Raw genomic sequence first — 25,715 nt, forward strand, 5'->3', positions numbered from 1 at the left:
GGAAAACTGGATGTATTTTCATATGAGCAGGTAGGCCCAATTTTACCGCCACTGGATTGATTATGGCAGTGATTGGGTAAGGCCCCAGGTATCGTGGATTGAAAGTACGTGGTCCTTTTAGGGGTAAATGTTTGGTGGATAGCCAGACCTGATCTCCCACAAGATATTGAGGAGCTTCCTTTCGATGTAGATCCGCACTCTTTTTATATTGTTCCTTGGCCTGCTTAAGGTGAGATGTGGCCTCCTTAAAGGCTTGAGTGATTGTCGAATGCAGATGATCTACAGCGGGTGTTCCAAGAGTCTGAGGTGGGTCAAGATTTGAGGTGCGAGGGTGGATTCCATATGAAAGAAAAAACGGAGTTTTTCCTGTTCCGGCGTGGACTGAATTATTATAAGCGTACTCCGCAATCCAGAGAATGTCTTTCCAAGTGCCCTCTGATTGTTGTAACATGCAGCGTAGATACTGTTCCAAGGTTTGATTGGTCCTCTCGGTCTGCCCGTCGGTCTGGGGATGGTGGCTGGTCGAAAGCCTTATGTCAATTTGGGCTAGACGACAACAACTCCGCCAGAAGTGAGAAATAAATTGACTCCCTCTATCTGAGATTAAAATTGAAGGAAAGCCGTGCAACCGAACGATGTTTTCGAGGAATTCTCGGGCCAAAATTGGAGCTGTAGGTAACCCTTTCAATGGGATGAAATGAGCCATTTTCGAGAATAGGTCCACAATCACTAAGATTGTATTAAATCCGGAGCATGGTGGTAAATCCGTGATGAAGTCCATGGAGAGAGTATGCCATGGATGTGGAGGAATGTGTATTGGATGTAGGAGGCCTGCTGGTTTCTCCTTCTGGCTTTTGCTTTGAGCGCACACGCCACAAGAATTAATGAAGTCCTTAATGTCCTTTCTCCAAGATGGCCACCAAAAATGTCTCTTTATCTTTTCCAACGTTTTGGTAATGCCGGGATGTCCTTCCATTAAGGAGTCATGGTAACAAGAGATCACCTGTCTTTGTAAATCGGTACATGGTAGATATAATCTTCCTCGAAAGTATAATAGGTTCTTATCCATTGTGAAATCATTTCCCTTGAGCTGCCAGTCTTGCACTTCTGCTGGAGTCAGAAGATCTTTAACTTTAGTTTCAATGTCTTCAATGGATTGTGCATCTATTAAACCCAGGATTCTCTGTTCCGGAATTATAGGTACGGGTTCAAGATTGGTCGTGAGTTCATCTACTCCAATTCGGGAGAGAGCGTCTGCTTTACCATTCTTGTTGCCTGGTCGGTAAGTTATCACAAAGTCGAATTCGGCGAAAAACAATGCCCAGCGAAGTTGTCTAGAGGATTGAGCTTTGGCTGATTTAAGGTACTGTAAATTACGATGATCCGTGATGACGGTGACTGTGTGTCGGGCTCCCAAGAGATAATGCCGCCAAGCTTTAAAGGCGGACTTAATCGCCAAAAGTTCCTTATCTGTAATGGTATAGTTGATTTCAGGAGCTGAAAATTTGCGGGACCAAAATGCCACTGGGTGTAACTGATTTGTTTCCGGGTCTCTTTGCGAAAGCACTGCTCCCATTGCGAGACTGGAAGCATCAGTCTCTACGACATAGGGAAGTTCCGGGCGAGGATGTTTTAGAACTGGAGCCGAGGTGAATTTTGTTTTTAGTTCCAGAAAGGCTTGTTCAGCCTCTGTAGACCACTCGAAACGTTTATTCTTTCTGAGGAGGGCTGTAATGGGTTGGACAACTCGAGAAAAATCTGGGATAAATCTTCGATAAAAGTTAGCAAAGCCCAACATGCTTTGAACTCCTTTCACTGACGTTGGTGAGGGCCACTTAATGATAGCGTCCACTTTTCTTGAGTCCATGTGGACTCCATTTGGTGACAAAATGAATCCCAAAAATTCGACCTCCGTGACGTGAAAAATGCATTTTTCCAATTTTGCAAAGAGTCTGTGTTTTCGGAGCCGCTCCAGTACTGCGGTGACATGTTTTCGATGTTCCGCCTCAGAGGACGAGTAGACCAGAATGTCATCAATATAGACAACTACACATACATCAATGAGCTCTCTGAGGACGTCATTCATAAAATACTGAAAGGCTGCCGGAGCGTTGCAAAGCCCAAAGGGCATTACTTGATACTCGAACAGTCCATATTTAGTACGAAAGGCCGTCTTCCATTCATCGCCCTCTTTTATTCGTACTAAATGGTAAGCTCCTCTGAGGTCCAGCTTTGTGTAGATACAGGCACTTTTAACTTGGTCAAGAAGTTCAGGGATCAATGGTAACGGATATCTGTTCTTAATCGTAATCTGGTTCAGGGCACGGTAATCTATGCATGTTCTTAGGTCTCCCTCTTTTTTTGGCACGAAGAACAAAGCTGAAGAGGCTGGGGACTTCGAGGGACGGATAAATCCATTAGCCAGGTACTGATCCAAATACTGCCTTAGGTGAAGATTTTCAGGTTCTGTGAGGGCATAAATTCGACTGCATGGAGGAGTGGATCCTGGAACCAAGTCTATTTGGCAGTCGTATGATCTGTGAGGAGGCAGTGAATTAGCTTGATCTTTTCGAAAGACATCCTGAAATTCCCGGTATTCAGGAGGCAGGTGAGGACTCTCAGAAGCAGTTGCAGCTAGTTTCGTGGGGGGCTGCGGATAGCAGGTAGGTGCGCATTCTGGAAACCGGATTGTCTTTGCTCGCCAATCAATTTGAGGATTGTGTTTTTCCAGCCAAGGGATTCCCAGGATAACTTGAAACTGTGGAGCCTTGATCACGTCAAACACGATTTTCTCTTGATGTCCATCTTGGCTTACCAACGTCACTTCCATGGTGGTGTGAGTAACTGGTCCGGAAGCTATTTCCGTACCATCCGCGGTGGTGATGACGTCTTTCACCGACTTAGGACAAAGAGACAGATTCATCCTGGCGGCCAATTCACAGTCCACGTAATTGCCGATTGCGCCACTATCAATGTATGCTTTAATGGCATGCATACGATTGGGTTGTTCCGGACTCACGAGGACCATGGGCATGGTAAAATGCGAGGTCAAAGAACTGGTTTTTACGCTCGGCAAGCGGACCTCTACACTTGTCGGGCGAGGTCGTTTTCCGACTCTGAACCTTTGGCACACTTATCGGAAGCTCCTACTGTCTTCTTCTTTGGTTTCACTGGGCAATCTTGGAGGAAGTGCCCTGAGTTCCCGCAATAGAGGCACAATTGTAGTTGTCTTCTCCTTTCTCTTTCCTTTTGGGTTAGAGGTCCTTTCACCACCCCAATCTGCATGGGTTCCACGGTATCATTTCCTTTAACGGAGCTCTGTGGTCTTGAAAAAACTCGATTTTCAAACCTGGAACGATCGGCTTTTCGATTTTGTATTCTATGATCTAATTGCACCACCAGATCAATGTATTCGGAACAGTCTTGTGGTGGATTCACCACCTGGGCCAGAACGTCTTTAAGTTCTCCACGAAGGCCTCTATAGAAAAGGGTGATTCTCTTATCCTCAGGCCATCCGGTTTCAACCACTAGTCTGTTAAATGATGCAATGTAGGCCAGAAGATCTTGATTGCCCTGTCGTAGTGAAAGAAGTTCATTGTCCAGAGCCTGTCCCTGAGAATGCCTTGCGAACAATCTTTCCATACTAGCTTGGAAGTCCTGGAAATTATAAAGGATAGGGTTATCCTGAGTCACTAAAGGAATAGACCAATCTGCGGCGCTGCCACTAAGATATGAGAGCACAAAGGCTACCTTAGCCTGGTCTGTTGGAAAAGCGGCAGGTCTACACAGAAAGTGCAAACGACACTGATTGATGAACACAGCAAACCTTTTCGGATCACCTGAAAAGCGTTCGGGCGGAGCCAAAGGTACATTTCCTGATAGATTCATTTGCACCGGATTAGAGGAAGCCGTTGGGGCATGGCTTCCACCAGGGGTAGGCAGAGGACTCTGTCCCGCTTGGGCTTGTAACAATTGTCTAGCCAAGTCGTCTGTTCGCTCCTTAGAAACCACTAGCTCTCTCCTTAGGGCATTTGTTTCCTGGCGTGCTGCGTGTACTTCTGCTCTCAACTCCCCGAGCAACTGGGCCAATTGGTCTGTGTCTGAAGTCTCCATTGCGCCTGGGCGGGAAATGTTTGGGAGGCTTCGCGTTCTGTAACGCTCACCTGGTTCCCTCGGAGGCGCTGGTCTTGGGCTGGGCGCTGCAAACGTCTTCAAAGTTAGGCGTAGGGTTCGTTTGGCTCCCGGATTTGGCCCCTTACTCACCGAAAGCTTGACCTGCAGAGTGAGGTGTCTGCAAGTGGAAAATCAAGGTATTAGTGGCTGGAAGGATGGGAGAAGTTCCTAGCCCCTCTCTCCCTTTCTCCCCGTGGTACTCAGATGATTGTTGTGCTCACCTTAAGTAAGTGAATGCTGAGCTCTCCATCCTGCGTCTTGTGCAGGGGCGCTGGGTCCAGTTACTTCACTGGATGTGAGTTCCGCCTCTTGATTGCAGAGGGTAGGTGAGAGCGATGCCGCCGTTTTGCTGCACGAGCGTGACTTGTAAGTATTAAAGTTCTCTTTGGATTGCTCTCTTTAAATGTCTTTTTCCTTATGTCTATGTCTTTTGCTTTTAGGATGCTGTCGATGCCAAAGAAGATGCTCTCCCAGATTCGTGGCAGAGAGCGTAACAAGAAGATGGTGAATTCGAAGGCTCGTAAGTAGGAAGACTGCTTTAGGGCCGTAGGATGCACCTTAATGTCCCCTTTTGTTTTTACAGGTGCCGGAATGCAGCGCGAACAAAGTTGGAGCAAGCGCACACAGGTAAGCAGTATTGTAACTGAACGTTACTAACCAATGTTCTTTGTCTTTGCAGGCCCGATGCCGGACGCGGAATGCAGAAAAGAAAACGACTTGGATGCTGCCGATGGCTCGGGTGAGTTGAAGCGCTAACTTTGCCTTTGTCTAACCTGTGCCTTTTGTTTTGCAGGAGCTGCTGAAGATTGAAGATTGGTTCCCAGCAGGTAATTTTCGTAACTACAGGATCCGGAGCTGAAGATTCGCTGGAGCTGACACGGTGAGCGTCCTGCTGCAGATGCAGAATAACGCGAAGCATGTGGTACCAATCGGGTGTGGTTTAAATAGCCCATAGGAGTACTTAGGTGTCTTCTTCCACAGCAGCCGCGCCCAGGTAAAAGAGTTCCTGCTTCCAGAAGAGTTCCAGCATCAGTGATCCAGGGAGTGGTGCCTGCCCCACCCAGAAAGAAAAGTAGTTCCTGTTAGAAGAGAGTAAAGCATCATCTGGCTGGTAAGTAAGCAGCATGGTCTGCTTCAGGTAGGTTCACCCAAGCACTTTTACACTTGATATGAGCCCGGCGTTTCCTGTGCCGGGACGGGTCCTTACTATGAGCCTGGCACCACCGGTGCCAGGACAAGGTCCAAAAGGTCCCTATTGGGACTTGCTGGTGCCGATAAGGCATGTTATGAGCCTGTTTCCAAGGGTGTTGGGTAGGTCCTGACTCCTTGAAAGCAGTGGTCATGACACATACTGCCCCCAGCCAATGACTGCCCTCTACCTAAGCACCGCCCCTGGCAGCCATCCTCAGATTTCTACCGCACGTTCAAGTGTTGGGAGTCCTCGTGCTATAGCTCTTGAGCTTTTACTGCGTTTTGCGCTTTTTCAAAGAGATTTTTCTAATTTTTCGGTTAAATCGAGCCTCAAGCTCCACCGTTTCTAATTCTGATCAACGGGGACCCGTTTCGGAATTTTCTACGCCCCTCAAGGGTGAAGTTTTCATCGAGTTACGCTTCTTGGAGGATTCCAGAAGTTTCTGAGGCCTACCTCGCGGACATGGCCCAGGAGAAGGGAAGCTCAACACCCGGATCCAAGCTGTTCAGGAACTGCCCTGGATGCAAGTTGCAGAATGTGTTCAAGGAGGACGAGCATTCAAGATGCCTCTACTGCCTCCACGAAGACAAAACGCACGTGGAGAAGGACTGTGCGTTTTGGATGAACATGTCGGACCGGACTTTGAGGGATCGTCGGACCCGTCTCGCCAACTGGGTGGAAGGCAAGAGCCCGTCAGGTGAGAAGAAGAAGAAGTCAGAGCGATCTTCTAAGTCCTGTGAGGGCGCCCCAGCGACGGGGGCCCAACAGAAGGCAAAGCACTGCAAGTCCGCAGACACCGGGAGCGCCGAACGGTCGGGCTCCCCAGCTGCCTGGCAGGGCGCTTCCTCACCGGTGCCATCAACCACGAGCCAACACTCTGGCTCAGGGAAGAGGAAATCCGAGAACCCGGCTAAGCTTCTGGAGAGGCCCCGGTCGATCTCGGAGGAACCAGCCGAGGGGGAGCGAGGCAGTGACCTTCCCCCCCAAGGTGAAGGCTGCAAGCACACACAAGGTGGTGAAGGCCTTGATTCACCCGGCTAAGGCCTCTATCGAGGAAGTCGCTACAGCCCTGGCACAGCCTGGGGAGGCTACCCCAGTGGAGGCCCAGAGTTTCCCTGCCACCACGGAGGGAATTCTCTTTTCAGCCCATCAAGAAGACCCCCGTGAAGACCCCGGTGGAAAAAAAGGGGGGGGCAGTGGCCATTACGGACACGGACACAGCCTCCGAGGAGGAGCTGGTTGAAGTCTTGGAGGGCCTCGACAGGAACGTTGAGAAGGCCCAGTCCCACGGGAAGGATCCCGACAAGGAGGACGACGAGAGCGAGGGTGGCGCCAACGAGGTTCCAGTGGAGGAACCATCGTGCCTGTCGCAGCCTGAGCCGCAGGACAATTCGGCGGCCATTTTGATGGCAATCCAATCCTTATGCACAGAGATAAGGATGAGATTGCCTCTACCCCTGAAGGATGACCCAGAGCCGGGCCCGTCGGGAAGCCCTCCAAACAAGAGGAGGAGGATTCATCCGGCCCCGCCTTTTCAGCCCTCACGGCCCTCTCAGCCTTTGTCCCCATCCCCTGTCCCTGGGGATGACACGGGAACGGATACGGCGACAGGGTCGGATGACGACGGCGGTGACGACGGAACGGATCTCCCATCGCTGATTCCTCGGGCCTCCCCGCCTGACGAAATTGGCTCCTTCCACGCCATGATTGCAGGTGCATCCGAGCTTTTCCAGCTCTGCCCCGAAGAGCAGAAGAAGGAAGGCTTCCTCTACCAACGGCGCGAGGCCAAGAGGAAGACGGTCCTCGCGGTGCTGCTGCTAGATGACATCTGGGACGAGGGACTTGCGCTTCTGAAGAACCCGTCCACGATGCCTGCCAAGAGGTACCGGTACGAGAAGAAGTACCGGGTCCCCGACACCGCCCCCTGGTGCCTGAGGGCACAGCCGACCCCGGATTCAGTCTCGGCAGCGGCCAAGAAGAAAGTGGGGGGGGGGCATCGGCTTCAACTTCCCCACCGGACGGCGAGGGAAAGAAACTGGACGCCATGGGACGGCGAGTCATCTCGTCGGCGGGGACAACGATTAAGGCCGCCAACGCCCTAGTGATTGTGGCCCGCTACGACAGGGAATTGTGGTACAAGATCGCCCCCCTGTTGGATTTCCTACCGGACGACAAGAGGGCAGAGGCCCTGACGATCCTACAGGAAGGTGAGGTGGCATCGGACCACGCCATAACGGTAGTCACGGACATTGCCGACACCGGTTTCCACCATTTGGGCAACAGCGTTTGCCTTAGACGGTGGAGGTGGCTCAAGGCGACGGATTTCCACCAAGACGTGCAAGCCAAGGTTTTGGACATGCCCTTCGACGGGAACAATCTGTTTGGAAAAACAGTGGATGAGTCACTGCAGGCCATCAAGACCGACACAGACACGGCTCAGGCCTTAGGAGTTCTGCAGCAATGGCGGCCGCCCTTTCAGAACTCCGGAGGCAAGCAAGATGCCTCCAAAGGGTTCGACGGCGGCTCCTCAACACAAGAAGCTTACAGGGGACGAGGCAAGTCGGGTGGATCTCGCCGTCGTCGCCAGGGAGGCCAAGGCGGCAAGGCCGCTTCCAAGCAAGACTGAACCGGCCGTTGCGTCGGGCCCCCACCGAAGCACCCCGGTGGGAGGCCGGCTGACGAAGTTCGTCACCGTGTGGGAGTCCATCTCCACCGACCGTTGGGTGCTGGATGCCCTGGCCCACGGGCACACTCTGGAATTTCTAAAGTGCCCCCGAATTCCTCCCGTGGCCAGGAAGGAAAACCATGTCCCTCAACTGTTGTTGGAGGTAAGGGCGATGCTCAAGAAAGGAGCCATCAAGCTCGTCCCAAAGAGGCTCTGGGGCTCCGGAGTATACTCAAGATACTTCCTCGTCAGAAAGAAGACAGGAGGATGGCGTCCCATGCTGGACCTGCGTCGACTAAACAGATACATCAAGGCACAGAAGTTCCGGATGATCACCCTCCAGCACGTGCTGGGCCAGTTGGAGGAAGGCAACTTCCTATCGTCGTTGGATTTGGAGGATGCGTACTTTCACATCCCCATACTAAAAGGACACCGAAAGTTTCTCAGGTTCGTGGTCCAGGAACGGCACTACCAGTTCAAGGCCCTCCCATTCGGATTGAAGTCGGCGCCCAGGGTATTCACCAAGTGCCTAGCGCCAGTGGCGGCGCGGCTGCACCTGCAGGGGATCCACGTCTACCCCTACCTGGACGATTGGCTCATCCAAGCAAGAACAAGGGAACTCGCCGTCGAACACACAGGGAAGACCGTCCGGCTGCTCACAAACCTGGGATTCGCCATCAATTTCCCCAAATCCCACCTGGCTCTGTCGCAGGTCACACTGTTTCTGGGAGCCAGGCTCGATACAGTAGCGCGATTGGCCTCGCTGTCGGAGGAAAGAACGAAGGCCATCCTGGGCAAGGTGCAGTGTGTGCTAGCCACGGACGTGGCAAGGGTGAGGTCCATCAAGTCCCTCCTCGGGATGATGTCCTCATGCATCTACCTGGTGCGCCTGTGCAGGCTTCGGATGCGCCCTCTACAGGAGTTCCTCGACGCCCGTTGGATGCAAGCGACGGGCAGCTTCGAGGACAAGATCTCGCTCAATGAGGTATTCCGCCAAGCAATTCGGTGGTGGGGCACCCGCGCGCATCTCGCAGCTGGCACAGACTTTCAGACCCGAGCACACCAGGTGACGATGATGACGGATGCCTCCCTGGAGGGGTGGGGAGCGCACACCAGAGATCTTCACCCGAGAGGCCTCTTGCTCCCGGAGGAGAGGACACTCCACATCAACATACTGGAGCTCCGAGCAGTGTTCTGGGCCCTCAGGTCGTTTCTCCCGTCTCTCAAGGGCAAGGTGGTGAGGATCTTCACCGACAACACCACCACGATGTTCCAAATCCGGAAGCAGGGAGGAACAAGATCCCCAGCCCTGTCCAAGGAAGCCCAGGGTCTGTGGCACTTGGCCGTTGCCCAGGGGATTTTTCTGGTACCGTTTCATCTGGCAGGGACAAACAACACAATCGCCGACACGCTCAGCAGGGAGCTGCGCTCGTGCCACGAGTGGGAACTGCGTCAGGATCAAGTGGATCGACTCTTTCAATGATGGGGCAAATCCCAGATCGACCTGTTCGCGAAGGCGACGAACTCCAAGTGCCAGAGGTTCGCCAGCGGGTTTCCCCAGCCGAGGAGCATGGGCGATATTTTCTCGTTCCCCTGGGACGGCCTGTTTCTGTATGCGTTCCCTCCGTTGCCGTTGCTGACTCGTCAACCAGCTCAAGAGGTCCCGGTGCAGGATGATCCTCGTCGCACCGGCGTTGCCGAGGCAGATCTGGTTCCCGGACCTTCTGGACTTGTCAGCGTCTCCACAAGTCAAACTGTCGACGGACGCAGATCTTGTCTCCAGGGAAGGAGGCGCCATCCTTCATCACGACCCAGAGTCGCTGAACTTGCAGGCCTGGCTCCTGCAGCACTAGAGTTTGGAGGGTACGATATCCCGGCGGACTGCAGACAGGTTCTTGCAAAGGCCAGGGCACCCTCAACTCTCAAGTGCTACGGACACAAGTGGAAGAGGTTCTCTGTCTGGTGCTGTGCACAGTGTCACGCCGCGCGCTCGCTCGCGGGCGCCACTTACCTGTCCTGGAGTCCCGGGTCCACGGCCGCAGCGGTCTCCTCCTTCATGGAGGCTGTACCTGCGGTTGCGTCTTTCCTCACGCCGACCCGCGGCCCGGATGGGCTCTGTGGACGCCGCCATCTTGCGAGGATCTGCGCATGCGCGGATCGTCAGTATTCGACGTCCTGCGCATGCGCAGTGTCGCAACATGCGTTCCGAGCCTCGCTTTGATCCCGGGCCTTAAAAGAGCACCGCATACACAGGGACAACGCGTCTCAACGCGGTTGTTACTGTGTATGCGCTGCTGGAGTCCTGGCGCTCGTGCCTCAGCCCTCCAGTTTCCTGCCTTGCCTTATCCTGCCAAGCCCTGCCTCTTCTCCTTGTCCTCTTCTTGCTCCTTGGTCCTCCTAACCCTTGCTTCCCTGTTCTGCTGGGTCCTTGCCTGCCTCCTGGTTTAGGGTAGGGGAGGTCCTGTCTGGGTTCCTAGATTTACTCTCTAGTGGGATTTCCCTGTCTGTCCTGCTTCTCCTTGCAGTCCTATCTCCCTTGCCTGTCTTGTGCCCTGCCGGTACCTGTGCCTTGCTGCCTCCTTGGATGTTCCTGAGTTCAGCTTCCGCTATCATCGGTGTCTTCATCAAGCCTTCTCAGCCAGTGGAAACACTGTCCCGACGTCACGCAAATACTGAGAAGTGCCACCCGTGGTGTTGGGAGTTGGTCCAGTGCCATCCTGTCATATATCGTCAGGAGGGGATTGGTCTAATTTCTCGCGCTACCCATTCATCGGCAATAGATACACCGACATACTGGCAACCTCAACTCCACGGTCTACAGGAAGAAAAGGTAACCAGCGATCTCGTGAAGACTCGTTTAACAGATTGAGACGCCTTTCCTCCAGTCTCGACATGGACGACATGCAGGAACTTCGCGAAGAAATGCGTGCCATGCGTCTTGAAATGACCACCCTCCGCCAGGAGAACAACACCCTTAAACAAGCGTTGGACCGGAGTTTGGCTAATCCCACACAACCAGCTACACCACCTGAGAACTCCATGGCTTACACTACTCCGATGAAGTATGATGGTGACCCGCGTCGAGTGGCAGAGTTCTGTACACGCTGTCGGATCCATTTCCAGTTCAGGTTAAGTCATTTTGGTCAAGACAAGGCCAAGATCGGGTATATCCTTGGAAACCTAACCGGCAATGCACTTGCTTGGGCTGCACCTTTGGTCTCTACCAACAGTCCTCTGTTGGGTGATTTCGCTGCCTTCGAGAAAGCCTTTTTGGACGTCTTTAAACCGCCCAATTTGGCATCCATGGGCCAGAATCAATTAATGGAAATCAAACAAGGGTCAGGTGACATAATCCACTACATCAGTCGGTTTCGACAATTAGCAACCGATTCACAATGGCCCGAAATTACTCAAAAAACCCTGTTTCGTCGGGGACTTCGAGAAGAGTACAAAGACGAATTGCTGCACATCCCGGAGCCAGAATTGTTGCCTGCATTAGTGGAACAAGTCTTACGCATTGACCACAGGTTAGCTGAACGACGGAGTGAACGTCGCAGATTTGACAGGTATCAACCGGTCCCTCCAGTACAGAACCCCGGACCAGTTGTCCCTACCGATATGGGTCCAGAACTCATGCAGTTGGGTGCCATCCGAGGCCCGTTGTCCGAGACCGAAAAGAAAAGAAGAAGGCAGCAAAACCTGTGCTTGTATTGCGGTGGTTCTGGCCATTTTCTGGGCACCTGTCCCTCTGAAGAAACAGGAAAACTAACAGGCCTGTTGTTTGAGGCGAAGGCAGCAGCGGGCCGCCTTTCTGAATCTGACCTTCCTCCTATGAACCCGGTACCCTTGTTGATCCTGAAAGTCGGTGTTGCCTGGCTAGGGAAGTGTATGAAAACCTGGGCCCTTCTGGATTGTGGAGCATCCGGCAACTACATCGATGCCTCGTTCGCGATTGCCAATGGGATCCGTTTACATTACAAGGAACGACCAACAGTGGTCGAGGTGATCGATGGTTCTGCTTTGTCTTCTGGTCCAGTCTGCCAACAGTCCGATCCCTTGTGGCTCTCTGTGGAAGGGCATCTCGAACGGATTTCATTGGATGTCATCAAGTCTCCCTCTTTTCTGGTGGTGCTGGGCTTACCTTGGCTGTTATATCACAATCCTCAGGTCGACTGGACCGCTCGTTCCCTGGTGTTCTCTTCGACACGTTGTCCTCGGGACTGTGGACTTCACGAAACCTTTCCTGCAATTTTGGAGTCCCTCAATCCTGCTAACGTATCTGCTCGTTTATGTGCCACTCAGTTGATACCTCAAGAATATGCTGGATACCACAAGGCGTTCTCCAAGCCAGAGGACATACCATTACCGCCCCACCGGCATTTTGATTGTTCCATTGACATCCTGCCTGATGCGGTCATTCCCCACGGCAAGATCTATTCGTTGACTCAACTCGAGAAAGGCGTCCTACAGGAGTACATTACGGATTGCCTCAACAAGGGCTACATAGTGCCTTCCAAGTCCCCCGCAGGATTCCCGTTATTCTTCGTCAAGAAGAAAGAGGGCACTTTGCGCCCTTGTATCGACTATCGTCAACTAAATGAGATCACGAGGAAAGACAGGTACCGATTACCACTCATCCGGGACATCATCGAATCCCTGAAATCCGCACAAATCTTCACCAAGCTGGATCTAAGAGGGGCCTATCACCTGGTGCGGATTAAGAAGGGAGATGAGTGGAAGACGGCCTTTAAAACACCTATTGGTCACTACGAGTACAGGGTGATGCCGTTTGGACTCTGCAACGCCCCGGCCGTCTTCCAGCGGTTCATGGACGATGTCTTTTCGGACCTTATTGGAATATCTGTATGGGTATACCTTGATGACATTCTGTTTTTTTCTGACACTCGTACTGCACACGTTGCGCATGTTCAGGAAGTTCTCCGTAGACTAACAGATAACGGCCTGTATGCCAAAGTAGAAAAATGCCAATTTCATAGGGAAAGCATGGAATTTCTGGGCTATGTGATCAGCAGCACAGGAGTGCAGATGGATCCCACAAAACTGCAAGCTATACGAGAATGGAAACCGCCACATGGCGTGAAGTCACTTCAAAGGTTCTTGGGCTTCGCCAACTTTTATTGACACTTCATTCCACGCTTTTCTCAACTTGCCAACAGTCTAACCCGCCTGACCAGTACCAAGGTGCCGTTTCTCTGGGACACACAGGCCGAGGAGGCATTTCTGGAATTGAAAAAATCCTTCATGTCGGCTCCTGTTCTTAGACATCCAGATGATGAAAAGCCGTTTGTGGTTGAAACAGTCGCTTCGGACTACGCAATTGGTGCGGTCTTACTACAGCAAGATGCAATCACGGGAACAGAGCACCCGGTGGCTTACTACTCAAGGAAATTGGCAGTGAGCGAGAGAAACTATGCGGTGATAGAAAAGGAATTACTGGCGATAAAAGCAGCTCTCGAGGAGTGGCGACATCACTTGCTGGGTGGGAGGTACCCGGTGGTGGTTCGTACAGATCACCGTAATCTACAGTACCTGCGCTCTTTGCAATGCAGAACTTCCCGTCATGCTCGTTGGGCCTTTTTCTTTTCGCAGTTTGATTTCACCGTCACATACATTCCTTGTTCCCAGAATACTAAGGCTGACGCCCTGTCTCGGTCTCTGGAAAACAACGTTGAAGGTGCCAAGGAACCGGAGCCTCTGATAGCGTCAAAACATTTTCTATCAATGGTGACTCCCCAGCTCCAACAGTTGAGAGAAGCCACACGAACGGATCCCTCAAAATCACAGTTACTAAAACGCGCTGACATCAGAGAACGTGACGGCTTGTTGTTCTTCAAGGATCGTCTGTACGTTCCCACCTTGGAGCTCCAGAAGATCGTTCTACAAAATTGCCATGATTCCGTCGTTTGTGGTCACCGTGGAGTCCGCACAACACAAGAACTGGTTGCACGGCAGTACTGGTGGCCTGGATGGGCCACACTGGTAAAGCACTACGTGGATTCCTGCCCTGTATGTGCCCAGACCAAGATTCCTCGCAAAAGGCCCATTGGTCTCCTGAAACCCACGCCTACGCCTCCGTACCCTTGGCATACCATCGCCACGGATTTCATCGTTGACCTGCCCCTATCTGGTGGTTTCACGTGTATAATGGTGGTGGTGGACTGTTTCACCAAGACTGCTCATTTTTTGCCCTTTCCTAAACTGCCCACTGCCTCCCAGATGGCACAACGTTTTCTACACGAGGTGTATCGTCTTCATGGTCTTCCTGAGAAGATCCTATCAGACCGGGGGTCTCAATACATCTCATCTTTTTGGGACCAACTGTGTCGGCATTTGGACATTCAGCGGGCCCTGAGTTCCGGCTATCATCCACAGACCAATGGGCAGACGGAACGCACCAATCAGACCCTTGAGCAATACCTACGTTGTTATGCCAATGCCACCTAAGACAACTGGTCGGAATGGTTGGACACCGCGGAAGCGGCTTACAACAATGCTGTTCATTCAGCTACCGGACTCAGCCCCTTTTTCTGCTCTACCGGTCTTCATCCCAGACTGCTACCAGTTCGTCCTGCATCTTCCAGTGCCGTACCATCTGCAGATGCCCTGGTGTCCCTGATCCGCGATCAACATTGTCTGGCGGCCGGTACCTTGGCAGTGGCACAGGCACGTATGAAGGAACAGGCTGACAAGAGACAGAGCCCTGAGCCTGTCCTTCATGTTGGGGACAGGGTATGGCTGTCCTCCAAGAATCTACCGGTACGCAATTTACCTGTGAAACTAGCTCCCCGCTTTTTTGGTCCCTTTCGCATCATTGGGCGTATTTCTTCTGTTGCCTTTCGTTTGTCTCTGCCTCGTTCTTGGAGGGTCCATCCTGTCTTTCACGTCTCCCTTTTGAAGCCCTATGTGCCCGATGTTATGGGTCGTACCTGTTCCCGTCCTGCCCCGGTTTTGGTTCGGGGGGGTCCCTGAATTTGAGGTGCAGGAGATTTGTGATGCGCGGATTTGGCGGGGTGCTCTGCAGTTCCTGGTTAGCTGGAAGGGTTATCCTGCTTGTGACCGCACTTGGGAACCGCGCTCCTTCGTGCATGCACCACGCCTGGTTCGGGACTTCTATCTCCGCTATCCTTGGAAACCCGGTGCTCCGGGGTTGTCCGGGAGGGGGTATGGTGTCACGCCGCACGCTCGCTCGCGGGCGCCACTTACCTGTAATGGAGTCCCGGGTCCACGGCCGCAGCGGTCTCCTCCTTCATGGAGGCTGTACCCGCGGTGGCGTCTTTCCTCAGGCCGACCCGCGGCCAGGATGGGCTCCGTGGACGCTGCCATCTTGCGAGGATCTGCGCATGCGCGGATCGTCAGTATTCGACGTCCCGCGCATGCGAAGTGTCGCAACATGCGTTCCGAGCCTCGCTTTGATCCCGGGCCTTAAAAGAGCACCGCATACACAGGGACAACGCGTCTCAACGCGGTTGTTACTGTGTATGCGCTGCTGGAGTCCTGGCGCTCGTGCCTCAGCCCTCCAGTTTCCTGCCTTGCCTTATCCTGCCAAGCCCTGCCTCTTCTCCTTGTCCTCTTCTTGCTCCTTGGTCCTCCTAACCCTTGCTTCCCTGTTCTGCTGGGTCCTTGCCTGCCTCCTGGTTTAGGGTAGGGGAGGTCCTGTCTGGGTTCCTAGATTTACTCTCTAGTGGGATTTCCCTGTCTGTCCTGCTTCTCCTTGCAGTCCTATCTCCCTTGCCTGTCTTGTGCCCTGCCGGTACCTGTGCCTTGCTGCCTCCTTGGATGTTCCTGAGTTCAGCTTCCGCTATCATCGGTGTCTTCATCAAGCCTTCTCAGCCAGTGGAAACACTGTCCCGACGTCACGCAAATACTGAGAAGTGCCACCCGTGGTGTTGGGAGTTGGTCCAGTGCCATCCTGTCATATATCGTCAGGAGGGGATTGGTCTAATTTCTCGCGCTACCCATTCATCGGCAATAGATACACCGACATACTGGCAACCTCAACTCCACGGTCTACAGGAAGAAAAGGTAACCAGCGATCTCGTGAAGACTTGTTTAACACACAGAAGATTAACCCTCTACGGATTACGGCCCCTCAAGTGTTACCGTACTTACTGTTGCTGGCCAAAGCTGGACTAGCTCATGCTTCCATCAGGATACATCTGGCAGCGATTTCCCGATACACCTTTCCCGAAAGGACTGTTCCGATCGTTCCCACCGGTGAAGGCTCCAGCCCCGGCATGTGAACTCAACGTGGTGCTGACCAGGCTCATGGGGCCCGCCATTCGAGCCTTTGCATTCGGCTCCGTTGAAGTTCCTGTCGTGGAAGAGAGCGTTCCTTGTGGCCATCACCTCCGCACGACGCGTGGGAGAGATTCAGGCCCTATCCTGCAAGCCTCCATACTTGACTTTTCACGAGACAAAGGTGGTGCTGAGGACGCACCCCTCCTTCATGCCCAAGGTGCCGTCGGACTTCCATCTCAACGAGCCCTTGGTGTTACCAGTTTTCTTCCCGTCGCCTTCGTCGCCGGCCGAGAGGACTTTACACTCGCTGGATGTAGCTAGAGCGCTGAAGTTCTACGTGGACCGAACGAAGAGTTTTCGGAAGACATCACAGCTGTTTGTGAACTTTGGACCTGTGAACCAAGGGAAGGCTCTCTCGAAGGCTTCCATTTCCAGATGGCTCTCCGGCTGCATCATGCACTGTCACTGGTTGGCAAATCGACCGTTGCCCGGCCGTCCGAGAGCCCATTCGACCAGAAAGATCACTGCTACCACGGTGGTCTTTTCTGGTGTACTTCTGCTGGACATCTAAAGGGCTGCTACGTGAAGGTCGACGCACACCTTCACGAGATTCTACTGCGTCGACCGGGATTCCAGGGAGGAGTCCAGAGTCGGCCAGGCAGTGCTGCGCAACCTGTTCGCTTGAAGGTGAGCCTGGTGAGGAGGTAAGAGATGCTTAATGTTGAGTTGTTGAAATGCTTAATGTTGAGCCTTGCCACCTCCCGTGGTTGTGCATGTGTGTACTGCTATGTATTCTTATATTCATGAGCATGTGAATCCATGCCAGACCCCATGCTGGAGAAGGAACAAGTTACTTACCTGTAACTTTTGTTCTCGAGCATGGGTCTGGCATGGATTCACATGCGAACCCTCCCTCCTACTCCTCTGCGCCTCTTCACTTGGTCATACTGCCACTTTACGTGCTACCAAATCTGAGGATGTCTTCCAGGGGCTTGGCTTAGGGAGAGGGCAATCATTGGCTGGGGGCAGTATGACCCAGAGACCAGTGATTGGGTACTACTAAGAAAGACAGATCCGAAACGAAACTGATACTGATACTGATTTTTTTTCTTTACCGAGGATTCCCAGCCTGACGACGGGGAATATTCATGAGCATGTGAATCCATGTCAGACCCATGCTGGAGAATAACAGTTACAGGTATGTAACTTGTTCCTTTTGGAACTAGCCACTGTTGTAGCATCCTACATTACCTGCACTGTTGAACTCGAATTCTCTGGGGATTTCTTTCACTGTTTGTTTTTTCTGAGTGCTCTTGCTTCCATGTTTTTTTTTTAGGTAAATGTCTGTCATATGACATAACTGTGATCATTATCTCTTTTTTATGAGCCAATAGATTTGCTAGTGTTATCAATTTGGTATTCATTTCCAAAACCTGTGTTTCAATTTAGGGCTCTTCTTCAGTTACTGTAGAAAATCACTTTTCTGTAGATTTTTCAATAACATGTATCTCTTTGACTACTTGTGTCCTACTAAACAAATATGTAGTAAGTAATCAGACCTACCAATCCTTCATATGTCTTTCACAACAGAAAGAACTAGCAAGCCAGGAAGACTGTCCTCGAATGTGTGCATATAAACTGGTGACCATCAAGTTTAGGTGGTGGGGACTTCAGAACAAAGTAGAACATTTTATCCAGAAGGTAGGTACCAATTTTACACGCTGGTTGTAAATGTGATTTGTATTCTCATCTGAAAAATTAAAATCTGTTTGATTTAAAAGAATGCAATAGTGATGGTAAACAATGATTTCTTTTTCAATACATCTTGCCAAATATACCTGCAATTATTTCATTCAAAGTGTTTGAAGCGTGGTGTTTATTTCACATTTTGTTTTCTCTTTTTTCCATGCTGTTAAATAAGAGCAATATGATGTGAAGGCCCTGGGCATTATGTTTTAAGTGAATTTGTTAGAATAGAATTAGTCTGGTTACATATTGTGTTTTCTATTCCGCCACAGTATAAAAAGGTCACATCAATGGGATGTGAGTACCATCTTTGGAAACTTCTCTGGCCTTTATCTGAGGGTATGCCTGGCTGGAACCAGTTTGAACTGGGTGGCTGGCTGTCCTGCAAGGACAGCCACCCCCAGGTGATCGACAGGTCCATAGGACTGAATGAATGGGTTCCTGCATAAAAGGAAAGGCTTTTGAGACAGAAGGCTAAGTTGGCCACTGGAATTGAAGCTCTGAAAAAGACAATGACCAGAGACGCCTGCTGCACCTCCAGTAACTGCAGAATCACAGCTGAAGTACCACTGCTGTCCTGGCCCCATTTTTTTTTAAATTTTTTTTTTTATTTGTTTTTCTCCAGCATGGGGTCTGGCATGGATTCACATGCTCATGAATATTCCCCGTTGTCAGGCTGGGAATCCTCGGTAAAGAAAAAATCAGTTTGTTCAGTTTCTGAACTGTTTTCTACTAGTAACCAATCACTGGTCTCTGGGACATACTGCTCTCAGCCAATGACTGCCCTCTGGCTAAGCCCCTCCTCTGGCAGCCATCTTCAGTTTTTACCGCACATTCAAGTGTTGGGAGCCCTCGTGCTTTAGCTCTCGAGTTTTTACTGCGTTTTGTGTTTTTTCGAAGAGTTTACTCTTATATTTTCGGTCATTCGAGCCTCAAGCTGCATCGACTCTACTTCCGATCAACGGGGACCCGTTTTCGGAATTTTCTACGCCCCTCAAGGGCACTTTATCGTCACGTTTTCCACTTCTCGGAGGATTCCAGAAGATCTTTGAGGCCTACCCAACGTGAACATGGCCCAGGACAAGGGAAGCATGACGCCTGTTGGATCCAAGCTGTTCAGGAGCTGCCCTGGATGCGGACTTCAGAACGTCTTTGAGGAGGATGAGCACTCTCGGTGCCTCTACTGCCTTCACAATGACAAATCGCACATGGAGAAGGGCTGTGCGTTTTGTAAGAACATGTCCGAACGGGCGATGAGGGATCGTCGTACTCGACTCGCCAACTGGCTGAAGGGGAAGAGCCCAGCAGCAGGTGAGAAGACGAAGAAGTCCGAGCGGTCTTCTAAGACCTTTGAGGGTGCTCCGGCGACGGGGGCCCAACAAAAGGCAAAGCACTGCGAGTCTGCGGGCACTGGGAGCACCGATCGGTCGGGCTCCTCGGCTGCCAGGCAGGGCGCATTATCACCGACGCCATCAACCACAAGCCAACTCTCTTGCTCGGGAGTTTCGGGAGAAGTCCCGGTCGAACCTGATGGAGACAGCCAAGGGGGAGCGAGGTGGTGACCCTCCCCCCAAGGTGAAGGCCTCAGGCTCGCCCAAAGTCGCGAAGGCCCTGACTCACCCGGCTAAGGCCTCGATCGAGGGAATTGTGGTGGCCCTGGCAAAGCTGCGAAGGCTATCCCAGTGGAGACGACCTCTGGGCCTAGAGTTTCCTTGCCACCATGGAGGGAATCCTCTTTTCAGCCTATCGATAAGACCCCCATAAAACCCTGGGCAGAGAAAGAGGGTGGGGGCGGTAGCCATTACCGACACAGATACCACCTCTGAAGAGGAGCTGGCTGGCGTCGCAAAGATCCTGGACAAGACGTTCGAGTAGGTTCGGACCTACGGAAAGGATCCCGACGAGGCGGACGAAGAAAGCGACGCCAGTGCCGACGAGGAACCGCGGGCCATGGAGGAGACGGAGGATCCTACTTCCCAACCGTCGCTCCTGTCGCAACCCAGTGCCTATGCCACAAGACAACTCAGGAGCGATCTTGATGGCTATTCAGGCCTTGTGCATGGAGATAAGGACAAGGTTGCCCTTACCCCCAGTGGACGATCCAGTGGAGCCTGGACCATCTGGAAGCCCAGCGAACAAGTGCAGGAGAACTCACCCCCCTCCTCCTTTCCAGCCTGTACAGCTTTCACAGCCTTCACCTCCTTCCCCTTCTTCGAGGGATGAGACAGGAACGGAGACGGCTAGGACGGGGACAGATGACGACAGTGGCGACGATGGAATAGACCTTCTGTCACCACCCGCTCGGGCTTCCCCTCCCGACGAAATTGGCTCCTTTCACGCCATGATCGCCAGGGCATCTGATCTCTTCCAGCTCTGCCCCGAAGAACAGAAGAAGGAAGGTTTCCTCTACCAATGGCGGGAGGCCAAGTGGAAGACTGTCCTGTTGGTCGCGTTATTGGACGACATCTGGGACAAGGGACTTGTGCTCCTGAAGAACCCGTCGACGGCTCTGGCTAGGAGAGACCGGTATGAGAAGAAATACCTGGTCCCGGATTCTGCCCCCATGTGCCTCAGGGCGCAGCCGTCCCCGGATTCAGTGGTCTCCGCGGCGGCCAAGAAGAAAGCGGCTTCAACTTCGCCTCCGGGCGCCGAGGGAAAGAAACTGGACGCCATGGGACGACGGGTCATTGCGTCAGCGGCGACGACTATTAAAGCGGCCAACGCGCTCGCGATTGTAGCTCTGTGCGACAGGGAGCTTTGGTTTAAGATCGCTCCCCTGCTGGACTTCCTCCCAGACGACAAGAGGGCTGAGGCCCTTGAAATCCTACAGGAAGGAGAGGTGGCGTCGGACCACGCCATTACGGTGGCCACGGACATCGCCGACACCAGCTTTCATCAGATGGGCAATGGCGTTTGCCTTTGGAGAGTTATGGACATGCCCTTCGACGGGAGCAACCTGTTCGGCAAGACAGTGGACGAGTCCCCGCAGGCCATCAAGGCGGACACCGAGACGGCTCGGGCCTTGGGGGTTCTTCAATGACGGCTGTCCTTTCGGAACTCCTGAGGCAAGCAAGGTGCCTCCAAAGGATTCGGCGGCGGTTCCTCATCGTACCGTCAAGCCGCCTGCTCCTCGTCTCAGGAGGCCTACAGAGGACGCAGCAAGGCAGGAGGATCCCGTCATCGTCGCCAAGGAGGCAAGGCTGCGATGAAGCAGGATTGAACCGGCCGTAGCGTCGGGCCCCCATCTGAGCACCCTGGTCGGAGGCCGGCTGGCGAAATACGTCAGCGTGTGGGAGTCCATCTCCACCGACCGTTGGGTGCTGGATGCCCTGGCCAACGGGCAAACTCTGGAATTTCAAAAGAAGTGTCCCTGTATTCCACCCGTGGCCAGGAAGGAAAACCATGTCCCTCAACTGCTGCTGGAGGTACAAGCGATGCTAAGAAAGGGAGCCATCGAGCTTGTCCCAAAGAGGCTACGGGGCTCCGAAGTGTACTCGCGCTACTTCCTCATCCGGAAGAAGACCGGCAGTTGGCGACCCATCCTGGACCTTCGTCGTCTAAACAAGTACATCAAGTACCCAGAAGTTCTGGATGGTCACCCTCCAGCACGTGTTGGGACAGCTGGAGGAGGGCGACTTCCTATCGTCGCTGGACCTGGAGGATGCCTACTTACACATCCCCATTCTAAAAGGACAAAGAAAATTCCTGCGATTTGTGGTCCAAGGGCGACACTATCAGTTCAAGGCCCTTTCCTTCAGATTGAAGTCGGCTCCCAGGGTGTTCAAAAAGTGCCTCGCACCAGTGGCGGCGCGGCTGCACCTGCAGGGGATCCACGTCTACCCCTACCTGGACGATTGGCTCATCCGAGCAAAGTCAAGAAAACTCGCAGTCGATCACACAGGGAAGACCGTCCAACTGCTCACGGATCTGGGATTCTCGATCAACTTTGCGAAATTCCACTTGGTACCGTCGCAAGTCGCCCGTCGCGCACACCGGGGATCTCCACGCAAGAGGCCTTTGGCTCCCGGAGGAGAGGTCACTACACATCAATGTCCTGGAGCTCCGAGCCATGTCCTGGATCCTCAGATCGTTCCTTCCGTCCCTCAAGGGCAAGGTGATAAGGGTCTGCACCGACAACACCACCACGATGTTCTACATCCGGAAGCAGGGAGGCACCAGATCCTCAGCCCTATCCAAGGAAGCCCAGGATCTGTGGCACTGGGCGCTCGCCCAAGGGATGTTTCTGGTACCCTTCCATCTGGCAGGAATAAAGAACACCATCGCCCACTCACTCAGCAGGGAGCTGCTCTCGTGCCACGAGTGGGAGCTGTGGCAGGATCAAGTGGATCTCCTATTCAGACGATGGGGCAATCCCCAGATCGACCTGTTCGCAACGGCAACCAAGACCAAGTGCTGGAGGTTCACCATCAGGTTTCCCCAGCCGGCGAGCATGGGGGATGCCTTCTCATTCCCCTGGGACGGCCTGTTCCTGTATGCGTTCCCACCGTTGCTGTTGCTGCTGCGACTCATCAGTCAACTCAGACGGTCCCGGTGCAGGATGATCCTCGTCGCACCGGCGTGGCCGAGGCAGATCTGGTTCCCAGACCTTCTGGACATGTCAGCGTCCCCCCAGTCAAACTGCCGACGGACGTGGATCTTCTTGCCAGGGAAGGAGGCGCCATCCTCCACCACGACCCAGGATCGATGAAATTGCAGGCCTGGCTCCTGCAGCACTAATCCCGGCAGACTGCAAGGAGGTGCTTGCAAAGGCCAGGGCGTCCTCGACTCTCAAGTGCTATGGACACAAATGGAAGAGGTTCTCTGTCTGGTGCCGTGCACAGAAGATTCACCCTCTGCAGATTACGGCCCCTCAACTACTGCCGTACTTGCTATTGTTGGCCAAGGGGGGACTGGCACATGCCTCCATCAAGATCCATCTGGCAGCTATCTCCCGCTACACCAGAACTCCGGGCGCTCGTCGCTATGGTCCCATCGCCTAGTGAAGGAGTTCATGAAAGGACTGTTCCGATCGTTCCCACCAGTGAAGGCTCCGGCCTCGGCGTGGGAGCTCAACGTGGTGCCGACCAGGCTCATGGGGCTGCCATTCGAGCCTCTGCTTCGGCACCGTTGAAGTTCCTGTCATGGAAGACAGCGTTTCTTGTGGCCATCACCTCTGCACGACGAGTGAGAGAGATCCAGGCCCTCTCCTGTAAACCTCCATACCTGACTTTTCACGACCCGTGGGTGGTGCTGAGGACGCACCCCTCCTCCATGCCCAAGGTGTCGTCGGACTTCCATCTCAACGAGCCCTTGGTGTTACCTGTTTTATTCCCGTTGCCTTCGTCACCGGCTGAGAGGACTTTGACTTTGCTGTATGTAGCGAGAGCGCTGAAGTTCTACGTAGACCGCACAAAGAGCCTTCGGAAGACATCACAACTGTTTGTGAACTTTGGACCTGTGAACCAAGGGAAGGCCCTCTCGAAGGCTTCCATTTCCAGATGGCTCTCCGGCTGCATTATGCACTGTCACCGGTTGGCAAACCAACCGTTGCCCGGCCATCCGAGAGCCCATTCGACCAGAGCGATTGCTGCTACCACGGTGTTCTTGTCTGGTGTGCCCCTGCTGGACATCGGCAAGGCTGCTACGTGGAGGTCGACGCACACCTTCACGCGATTCTACTGCATCGACCGGGGTTCCATGGAGGAGTCCAGGGTCGGCCAGGCAGTGCTGCGCAACCTGTTTGCCTGAAAGTGGGCCCGGTGAGGAGGTAAGAGATGCTTAATGTTGAGTTGATGAAATGCTTAATGTTGAGCCTTGCCACCTCCCGTGGTTGTGCATGTGTGTACTGCTATGTATTCTTATATTCATGAGCATGTGAATCCATGCCAGACCCCATGCTGGAGAAGGAACACGTTACTTACCTGTAACTGTTGTTCTCCAGAATGGGTCTGGCATGGATTCACATGCGAACCCTCCCTCCTACCCCTCTGCGGCTCTTCTCTTGGTCCTACTGCCACTTTACGTGCTACCAAATCTGAAGATGGCTGCAAGAGGAGTGGCTTAGGTAGAGGGCAGCCATTGGCTGGGGGCACTATGACCCAGAGACCAGTGATTGATTACTAGTAGAAAGACAGTTCAGAAACGAAACTGAAACTGATTTTTTCTGTACCGAGGATTCCCAGCCTGACGACAGGGAATATTCATGAGCATGTGAATCCATGCCAGACCCATGCTGGAGAACAACAGTTACAGGTAAGTAACTTGTTCCTTATTAAGTTTTGACATAACATTCAATGTACATTACTACATCTTAATTGTATAACTGTTTCTCCATGTTATTACCTCCCCCTCCATTCCCCCCCATTACAGTGTTTGTCGCATTGAGTTCTTTTATAGTTCTTTGTACGTATAATATCACTTAGTCAGATTTGCGTCCCTAAAACATGTCCCAGAGCAGCGACCAGAGGGGCTCTATAACTTAGAGTACTTCGTCACATTCAGTGGTTAGGGCCAAGGTCTCATCCTGGGTCTGATATGCTTCCATGTTTCTCATGGTTTTATACATATTTGGTCATGAAGTCCTGCCATAGGGTTTCACATTGTGTGGACTTCCCATGTAGGGCCACCGTGATCTTTTCCATCACGCATATTTTTGTAGCCACATTTATCTATTCCTTCTTACTCGGAATCCCCTCTACTTTCCATTTCATGACCATACATGCTCCAGCGGCTAATAGCAGTGGGGCGATTAGTCCTGGCGCTCTAATATAGGTATCTTCATATTTCTCTAATCCAAACAATATCAGAAGGGGAGTATGCTCATGTTGGATCCCATCAATCTCCTTAATCCAACCCAACACTTCATCCCAAAACACTGTTACCTTGGGGCATTCCCACCACATATGCCAGTAGTTTGCGATTTGTCCACACTGCCGCCAACATTGGGGGCTCACCGTCTGGTACATCTTGGACAACCTATGAGGGTCATATTGCCCCCTGTGAAGGAGCTTAATGCCGTGTAGTTTATACAGGGAGGCGATTGATACTGTAAAGGTTCCTTTGCATATCTTAGACCATAGCTCAGGGGTAATTTCCATTTTCATATCCGTCTGCCATCTGCTTTTAAGGTTGGTAGTGGAACCCTTTCCCGTCTCTATCAGGGTTCTGTAAATGGCTGAGATTAAACCCTTTGTGTCAGTGAGTGTGTCAAGAAGCTTTTCAAAGGGAGTGAGTTCTCTCTGTAATTACTCTTTCCATGGTTCTCTAATTAGTGTACCTTAGAGTTGGAGGAAGTGGAAGACTGGCAGTTTCCCGATGCCCAATGTGCTTTCTAGGTCAGTGATCGTGATGAATGTTCCCTCCCTCCAGAGTTGGCCAACCCTCTCCAAGCCCGCTTCGAACCATGTTTGGAAACGTGCATGCTCTGAGATTTCTTCTCTGATTCCCGGTGCCCATATGTGGCTCAGTGGGGATAGCCACATCGTGACCACGCGCATGCTCGGACTTGCCCGACAGATTGCCCATATGGTGCTAAGATTCGGGTGCTGCTATGTTCTACGTGTCTATTTGTTCTTCGGAACCCAGAGCCACTCTGAAAGGATGACAGAGGTGAAGTAGAGATGGTCAAGGTCTAGCCATTGTAAGTGTGTGTGATTTCTCAAGTGCAGAATTAGTATTCTT

General features: G+C 52.5%; 1 protein-coding gene across 1 annotated transcript in view; it reads left to right on the forward strand.

The window, feature by feature from the left end:
• Nucleotides 1–25,715, forward strand: part of PITPNB (phosphatidylinositol transfer protein beta) — a 915,448-nt gene that overhangs the window by 703,323 nt on the left and 186,410 nt on the right. Inside the window, exon 10 of the mRNA XM_069619364.1 lies at nucleotides 17,880–17,990. Within this exon, the coding sequence (XP_069475465.1) occupies nucleotides 17,880–17,990 (111 nt within the window). The remainder of the gene's footprint in view (nucleotides 1–17,879; nucleotides 17,991–25,715) is intronic.

The sequence above is a fragment of the Ambystoma mexicanum genome, chromosome 10, assembly GCF_040938575.1.
Source record: "Ambystoma mexicanum isolate Mex_15411 chromosome 10, UKY_AmexF1_1, whole genome shotgun sequence".
NCBI lineage: Eukaryota > Metazoa > Chordata > Amphibia > Caudata > Ambystomatidae > Ambystoma > Ambystoma mexicanum.